We start from the raw sequence: 9,082 nt of genomic DNA on the forward strand, positions 1-9,082 counted from the left end.
CTTCCCAATAGTATGATTAATTCATTTTTAAGCTGACCAATTGTAAGCTTCACAAGAATCATGTGACGTCGCGCGGCATGCATAACGCAATAGTCATCATGGCGTCTTCCATGTCTTTTTAGCGAGAGCGAAATGTTCGTCACTTTTTCAACAATTTGACATTGATTCGAGTTTTCGGCTCGTGAAATGAATCCATTTTGAGTGGGCAACGATCGTCTAATGACAGCATTACCTGCAGAATTCGTTGGAGCCTTCAATACTGCTTCGGACAGACTGGGACTGAACGACTTTCACCCACAGTAACGGGCCGCCATTGCAGCGTTTCTTCGCGGATGCGACGTGTTTGTTAGCCTATCGCGGGCTGACCAATGAGAATTCAGTATACGCGGGGGGTGGTACCTCATTACCGTAATAGGTTTTGCTGGGTCAAATCAAAACCATCAAGGCGTTGGGTTACGCGGACTAGCTCAAGCATGCACTGTGTGTGCATGGCTGTTGTACGAGTACATGTACGTGTGTGTACGTGCGTACGTGCAAGCATAGCCTCGCTGTATGGTACGGTACAAGTTACTTTCTCACTAGCAGCGTACAGGCATCGATATATGTGCACGCAATTATGCCTTGCCAAGTTGATAAGAGATTTTCTTATCGGCGATATTTTTTTATCGGCGAATCGATAAGCCCAACGCCTTGGTCAAGGCTAAGTACGGGTCTGAATACTATCCATCATTCAAGCGAAGCTGCTGAAAAAGGGCTAGTTTATGTGGAATTTGGTTGCTGTGCATGTAGGCCAATATTGTTTTCTAAACATAACAGTATTTTCCAGTGATGTAGTCGAGTCTAATTCGTCCGAGTCGAGTCAAGTCCAAGAAGGTCCGATTAGAAGCCTAGTACGAGTCGACTTTTGGCCGGTTGCGGCTGAAGTCCGGGTCAAAACTGTCAAGTGCTAGTCGAGTCCGAGTCCAGTTGTGAAGACGTATTAAAACAGAACACATAAATGTATCAATTAAGTCCGTATCAAAAATATATATTATACGCGTTAGTCAATAATAGAATGATGGAAACAGTGGGACAGTACTGGGAGTAATGTTTTACGGGGCGCACAAGTTGATTTAAAATAATTAAAATGACTGTCAACCCAGCTAACACATAACGTTTTCATAACGTTCCTGGAAAGTTACCTTCGGTAACGTTCTGTAAAAACGTCCCCTAAACGTTACGCAGACGTTTGAAAGAAACGTTACATTGTAACAATTGTAACTTGTTCTGTAACAACGTCCGCTGAACGTTATGCAGACGTTTGAAGGAAACGTTTCATTGTAACAATTGTAACACGTTCTCTAAAACGTCATTTGAACGTTATGCAGACGTTTCAAAGAAACGTTTTATTATAACAATTGTAACACGTTCTCTAAAAACGTCATCTGAACGTTATGCAGACGTAAGAAAGAAACATTACATTGTAACATTTGTGACACGTTCTGTAAAAACGGCAGCTGAACGTTATGCGGACGTTTGAAAGAAACGTTACATCGTAACAATTGGAACACGTTATTTAAAAACGTCACCTGAACGTTATGCAGACGTTAGAAAAAAATGTTGCATTGTACCATTCAAACAATGTTATCAACAACGTCTGAATATTGTTTTACGGACGTCTAAATGTAACGTTTTACTGTTACGTTCTGATGATGTTCCAAAAACGTTGATATCGACATAAGACACAGAATCATTTATTTCACAATTTGAACGGCCATCTTGTTTCAAAACTCCAAATCATCAAGACGCCAAAATTTAACAAGACGGCCGTTCAACTCATCAGTATCGTAGTATGTTTAAGTCAGTGTCGAATGTACTAGAAAAATGGTCCCGCGCTCGCATCGTGTCACCGCGTACCAGCTAGCTGCGATGGTTCCCACACACACTCATCGCCATCGCGATGTAATGGAGTGCTCTACCCGGTACCCGCCATACAAATGTACTGTTGGAGAACCAGCTGAGACGGTCGACGACGTTGCACATTATATGCATGCAAGAAGCGCGGTGAATTAAATTGTGGAAGTGGATTGTTCGATTGTGATGCGATGTCTGATAATTATCTTGTCATATCAAACACATCCTTTCAGCACCTTCACAACAAAGTAAGTAATCTAAAGCAAGATTGTTTATACCACATGTAGGACTTTTTATTTTTACATTCCACGTGCTTCTTATAACAGTTTTCTCAGTCATGAAATTCAGGTACATGTAGGTCAGTATTAAACTCGGCATAGGCTAAACGTGCACAACGTGCCGAATATACATGCTGGTTAAATTTCATGGATTTTTCAACCACAAAAACAATTGTGAGTATCATTGAAGCCCCATTACTTCGTCTTTGATACGTGTGGAAGCCAGTAAATGATTTGAAAGGTATTTTGGCAAGTATTTTGCGTGATTTTTTTCCAACATTATGAGTAGGCCTAGCTAGGCGAGTAACTCCAGCTGATGTTCCATATTCATTCACATGTAACGCTGGAGGAATAACCTGTTCGTTAGAATGTGGTAGCAAGAGACCCTAAAAAAAGGCCTCTCCAAAATTGTCCAAATTTCACCTCTTTTATCTAGCTGGAGTTACCCTAGCCCCATAAATGTGGCCTATTTACTGGACTGCCTCCGTAAACATAGGCCACACATCCACATGTACATAAATCTTGTCGACGGAGCCAAATTTTGATTTTCACATTTAGGCTTAGTTTGTAGGTTTTTTTTGCTTTAGAAGCATACTCACCCTCTTTATAGGCTAATCAGAAAGTGCTGCCTTTTTCAGATGTATATTTTTCGTGAAATTTCCAGATTCATTTTTACACGTTTGCGTATCAAAATTTCAACATGAAATTTCACAAAAATTAGACATCTGAAAAAGGCAGCACTTTCTGATTAGCCTGTAAAGAGGGTGAGTATGCTTCTAAAGCAAAAAAAACCTACAAACTAAGCCTAAATGTGAAAATCAAAATTTGGCTCCGTCGACACGATTTTTGTACATGAGGCAGTCCAGTAAGGCGAGCCCTCAAATTAGAATCCCTCCCCAGACCGTTCGGGGATGAGCCCGCCCAGTATGTTGAAGGGATTGGGACCTTGCATGGAACCGATCGGCCTGGATTAACTCCACCAGGCTTCTGCACCATGGTTCTGGCTCATCACAAAGGAACCAATTTGCGACGCGCTAATCCTCCAGTAGGCAATAATGACTGTGATGAGCTTCATAGAAGTTGCCGAATCCCAGTGGGCCGAATAATCCTCCAACAATGGCCAGACTTCAATTTATGTTGCCTATTGTCAAACCCTGAGTCACCAGTTTGGACCGATTGGGGCGTCACGCTTCAGTGACCGGGTGGCTTCTGGCTTCGTACCGATTGGGGTGAAAGAAATTAGCATACCGGACCCGGTACCCGAACGGTCTGTTATCTGATGGCTCGCCTAAATAGGCCACATTTATGGGGCTAGAGTTACCCAGCCCTAAATTTTTTCATTTGGTTGTCATTTAGGGCTGGAGCTAATTTTTCACGTAACCCAGCAGCGTAGGCAGGTCCTAAAATTTTTTTTTCAAGTTTGTCCCCGTTACACACTAATTGCAACTGCAACTCACCCCAAACGTGCCTGGAATAACCATTACACAGGTACTTGAAGTAAAAAACGATCCAGGATGAAGATTCAGCCTACAATTGCAGTGAAAAAAGGAGGAATAACCGCTAACCTGACAACCTTGCAGGCATGGCCAGGACCGCAATTGGTTTGTGCACAAAAAAAATTGTGTACAATGAATGGCGGTCGATTACCAGGCACAGCGCGCTGTCAACTAGTCGTTTTTGCCGGCTGCGCTGGCTGTTGGCGCATGACGTCACGCGGAAGCGTAACACCCAATGACTGTTTCATGCACTAATATGAGGTTTACCACTCGCATCACAGCTGCGGTACTGGAACCGCAACCAATAGTGCATGAAACAGCCTACGCTGCTGGGTTACGTGAAAAACTAGCTCCAGCCCTAAATGACAACCCAATGAAAAAATTTAGGGCTGGGTAACTCCAGCTATCTTTTATCCCACCCCAGAGTTAATTTACATACCTAATACATTCAGCAGTCATTTACGAAGCCTAATCATGCTAATGATCGACTTGAAACAGACCACAAAAAAGAGTGAAAAATCTTGACGATTTTGGTGGCTTGTCCGTAAAAAATATGCCAGTTCCAACGGGTGTCTTCCATTTTGTTTTACTAATTATGTAAATGTATGCATCACGTGATGGCATAAAAAAAATCTGCGCGCGCGATATATGTGGGTACCACACCACTTTCAGGCGCTGCAAGTGAGTTCAATTTTCGTCTGGTGCGTTGTCGCGGAAAGCAAGACAACGAGAATGCCCTCCACGGCAATGCACCAGACGAAAATTGAACTCACTTGCGGCGCCTGAAAGCGGTGTGGTACCCACATACATCGCGGGCGCAGATTTTCTTTGATGTCATCATGTGATGCATACATTTACATGATTAGTAAAACAAAATGGAAGACAGCCGTTGGAACTGGCGTTTTTTACGGACAAGCCACCGAAATCGTCAAGATTTTTCTTTCTTTTTTTGTGGTCTGACTGAAGTGCAACTATTAATAGTTGTTAAGCTTTCACAACAACCTTTGCTTTAATGTTTTAGATCAGAGCCTTCATGTCAAATTAGACATGATTTTGGACAACCAAAAAGAGGAGTTGTGCCTCTTGAGGAAAGTGGCCAGGCTCCGAGCTCCTGATGATGAGGACATCGAAGAATTTACTCCAAAACCTCTGGAAACTGTCGCAGAACTGGAGGACCTATGTGAAAAGCTGAATTCTCCTGAAGAGGCCAACTTCAAAAACAGATGGTAAATTGCTGTCTTGTAAATTCATGTATTTTTCTTAAACCCAGAGGGCCTCCGGGAGCAGTTGATATATGACCGAGGGACATTTGTTTTATAGGTATTTGCTGATGTTTGTTACTGACGAACCCTGAGGAAGAGACACAAGGACATGTTAAGCTGCTGTCCGCAAATAAAAATTCAAACTTAAGCATGACTGATGTGAATAGTTTTGGTAGTTCACTCCACCGGCTGTGTCACTCGCACTTGTAGCATGTATTTACGCCACACAATTGTCTCATTGTATATTTTTCCTTCAGATTCGTCACTTTACTTCCATGGGAGGCTACAACCTTGGCGAGAGTGTCCGCCGCATGCTACGCAGGCTAGGGACAAATATGCTGTGGTCCCTTTACAGCTACAAGGGACGAAAGGGGAAAAGAGCTCTGAGCGATCTTCAAATCTCCCGGGTGTTAATCAGTAAGCTGCGTTTATTTGATTTCCTTGAAATTTCTTTAAGTACATGTAAATTCATTCATTTTTTTTCAAGAAAGAATTTTTTTTATAAACTTCATATATCAGATGCCAGTTATTGAAAATTATTAAAATGTTGACATCTTCTTCAACCGTTCTTGTAGAAGCCTGTCTGAGTGCCCACCCAAAAAGCCGAGTCTTGGAAATTGAAGAAACCATCCAAGAGACTCTCAAGTACTGCCCAAACCGAAAGGGTGGGGCAAAGTACAAGGTACGTTTCTCTTGTTGCATTTTCAGTTTTCACACGCATAAAGTCTAGTCTTGTCAAAACACAAATATTAAGTGACTCCGAGTGAAGGGAGGAATATTATTGAAAGGCAAAATCTGTACTTCTCCATTTCCTTAGGCGAAGCGGAGTGAACTGGGAAAAGAAAATCCAGATTTTACCGAGCGATAATATTCCTCCCATTTCACAATATAAAGCCGCTCAATGTTTGTTTTATATTATTGACATTTAGATCCTTGTCATTTGATATTTTGGAAATCTCATTTCAACGTGAAATTGGTAAAACAAATGTCTTTCTGTCTTCCAAACCATCCCTTCATGAAAATGTTTGAACCCAGCTACTGTCGCGCTGGCTCTTTAGGACAATACATGCTACGTGCATTGATGAACGCGCACACCAGCATGCATTTGCACTAATACCGCGGCATGGAACAAAGATGATCCTATAACTGTCAAATAGTATTTCCCATTCCCCATGGGCGAATGGGAATTTTTGAGCCCCGGAGGGAATGGGAGTAATTAACGAATATCACGTGATGTGAGTTCCACCAAGCAAATGACAAGGATATGTATGTCAGGATATATAATACAATTTAATCAGCTCTACAGTGCCAGTTTATTGTGTATTTACGAGAGTCGACTGTGCACATTGGAATTTGGTTGAAAATACTTTAGCTTGAAAACAAAAACTATCCTGACAGTCAATAAAACGTGTTCACTTTTTGGCATGTCCATTGTTTTGTATTGTTCTTCTGTTGGTCAAATACATGTACATGTACACGTATAACATATACATGTAGAACACTTGAATATTGTCTACTTTGATTTCAGGAAACGTATTACTTCAACCAGATATGATGCATTTGAAACACTGCGGAAAAAAAACCGGACTGTACTTTTCATTGACAGCAACTGTCCGCTCTGGCTACAAGTACCTCCCCCCCCCCCTACAAATTTAGACAAGAGCTGCTGGTAGGGAAAATTTCAACTTGCTGCATTGTGCACGGGCAAAGACTAACTGGCGGCATGTTGTCACCGAGTCCAACGCCAAACATGTATGAACCTATGCACACACTAGGAAAGGGACGTTGTTACTATGTAAAAAAAATGCAATCTTTTGTTCCTGCAAGAAGCGGATTGGGTAAAAAATTATTATAAGTTTCCAAAAATGTCAGGTTTTCTTTTGGTGTCTGTTTTTTGTTGTATTTATTCTGATATTTGAAAAGTTCATTTATCTTTTAACTTCACAGAATCCTGATGCCAACACGATCGCAACACCAGATGAGGCCACCACCGACTTTGATGACTAGCCCAACTGAAAATGATTGGTAACAACACCCCCCCCCCCCAAAAAAAAAAAAAATAGATAAAAGATTAGAATATATTTGAGCTTCCAAACCTGAAACAATCTTGCCAAAAAGTGTTCATGTATATGTTAAGTGTGCTAATCTACTTCTTCCTCAATAAGTACATAATAGCACATAAAAGATGGTGCTACATTATTTACTCTAATACTTGGAAGAATTAGGATATATTTGGGCTTTCAAACTTAAACCAACTTGCCAAACAGTATCCATGTACGTGTATAGTATGGTGTGCTAATCTACTTCAATATATGACTCTAAAAATTAATGTGGCCTGACGTTGCGAACTTAGCAAGTTCTTCTTCAGAGGCTAAAACAGAAATGACAGAGGTACATACATTAACATGGGGGTGCACACAAACATGCAGGGATGAAAGAAGAAACACAAAAGGAGGATTAGGTGCGAAAGGTGTGGAAAGATGCAGGGGAGGGTGGATGAGAGAACAAAGAAACAAAGGGAGATGGCAAACCACAAGGGGTCTGGTATGAACAGGGGAGGGACCAGAAAGGGGAAGGATCAAAGGTCACAGGGAGTGGGAACGGACAAAAGAGTGTGGGAGTGAAGGGGGATTATGCGGGGGGGGGGGGGGGGGGGGGGGAACAGTATGGAGGTGGAAAGGGATGAAAGATGGGGACAGATGGGGAAACACAAACAATGAAGACCAGGTGGATTATCTGTAACAGAAGACAACGGAGGAAGAAAAATATTAATCATTTCCAAGTTGGATGTTGAGACCATGTGGTTGAATAGTTCGAAGACGATTCATCCACACTTTCTCTCTGCTGAGGCGAACTGAGTCCTTGCGATGGCCAAGAGATTCAATGCCCTGCAAAATCATATCAGAAATGGAGTGGTTAGGCAGGTTGAAGTGATGACCAACAGGGGTGTCTAGTTTCTTGGTGTTGACCGTTGACCGGTGGGCATAGAAACGCTTCTTGAGCGTATTCTTAGTCTCACCTACATACTGCACTCCACAGACCCTGCAAGAAATAAGATATATGACATTAGGGGTGTTACAAGTGATGTTACCAATGGTTCTGTGGGTAGTGACAGAAGAGTGGCCAGAAAAGGAGTCAGACTCCTGGATATGAATCTGGCAGACAACACATCTGGAACTGCACTTGAAAGTACCATGCTGGGTGGGAGGGGATGCATCTAAGGATGGGACTTCAGCTCGAACAATCAAGTCCCGTAGATTTCGAGGACGCCTGTAAGCCAATGTGGGGCCGTTGGGGATGGCGCGGGCAAGGCGATCTGAAGTATGGAGGATATGATGATTGTCATTAGTGATTTTGCGAAGGGGAGGGAGATTGGGGTGAAACGTGGTAACCAAGGGAATCATGGGTTTGGCCATGGCATCAGGGGCCTTTCCCGTGAGAGCTAGATTTCTGGCGAGAGCTGTGACCCCTGGCCACCAAGTTGTTCCTCAGTATCTGTGTATGGCGGGAGAAATCGGAATCATTAGAACAAATTCTTCTGAGTCTGAGTGCCTGGCTAAACGCTATGCCAGTTTTGCAGTGCCTGGGGTGACAGCTGGAGGAGTGGAGGTACTGGTGGGTGTCTGTGGGTTTGGAATACAGGTCAGTGGTTAGTGAGTTGCCTTGCTTGCGGACGGTGACATCCAGAAAGTGGGTTTGGTGAGCCGAGAACTCCGATGTGAATTTGATGGTTCTGTGGAAGGAATTGATGTGGTTAGTGAAGGTCAAGAGACTGTCCTCATCGCTGGTCCAGATGAAAAATATATGACTAGTATACATCAAATATATTTGGGATTCCAAACCTAAAACCAACTTGCCAAACTGTGTTAAGTGTGCCAATTTACTTCTTCCTCAATAAAAAAAAATCAGACATAAAAAAATGTAGTGCTCCATTTTTCTTACTAGGACAAATATATATATTTGGGCATTCAACATTGACTCATTATACTACGAAGTAAAAGGTAGTTTCGCTTTCAAACCCAAAACCAACTTGCCAAACAGTGTATATTTTTACAGGTGGTAATTAAAAAGTTAGTGAAGATGTTTGTCTGGACATAGTTGTTAAAACGATATTTAGTGTTATTATTGGCCTTTATGAAAAATGTACATTGTA

General features: G+C 42.2%; 1 protein-coding gene across 2 annotated transcripts; it reads left to right on the forward strand.

The window, feature by feature from the left end:
* Nucleotides 1-2,128: 2,128 nt before the first annotated feature.
* LOC119733358 lies at nt 2,129-7,000 on the forward strand. 2 transcript variants are annotated; one of them, XM_038206945.1, is made up of 5 exons: nt 2,129-2,141; nt 4,689-4,893; nt 5,187-5,346; nt 5,505-5,611; nt 6,877-7,000. In XM_038206945.1, exons 2-5 carry the CDS (start codon nt 4,891-4,893, stop codon nt 6,934-6,936), a joined length of 330 nt encoding a protein of 109 aa, XP_038062873.1. In that variant the 5' UTR covers nt 2,129-2,141; nt 4,689-4,890; the 3' UTR covers nt 6,937-7,000. The 2 variants fall into 2 exon arrangements, with proteins under 2 accessions (XP_038062873.1, XP_038062874.1); XM_038206946.1 differs by lacking the exon at nt 2,129-2,141 and adding an exon at nt 2,157-2,412.
* The last annotated feature ends 2,082 nt before the right edge of the window (nt 7,001-9,082 follow it).

Source organism: Patiria miniata, unplaced genomic scaffold (genome assembly GCF_015706575.1).
Source record: "Patiria miniata isolate m_02_andy unplaced genomic scaffold, ASM1570657v1 HiC_scaffold_25, whole genome shotgun sequence".
Taxonomy (NCBI): Eukaryota; Metazoa; Echinodermata; class Asteroidea; order Valvatida; family Asterinidae; genus Patiria; species Patiria miniata.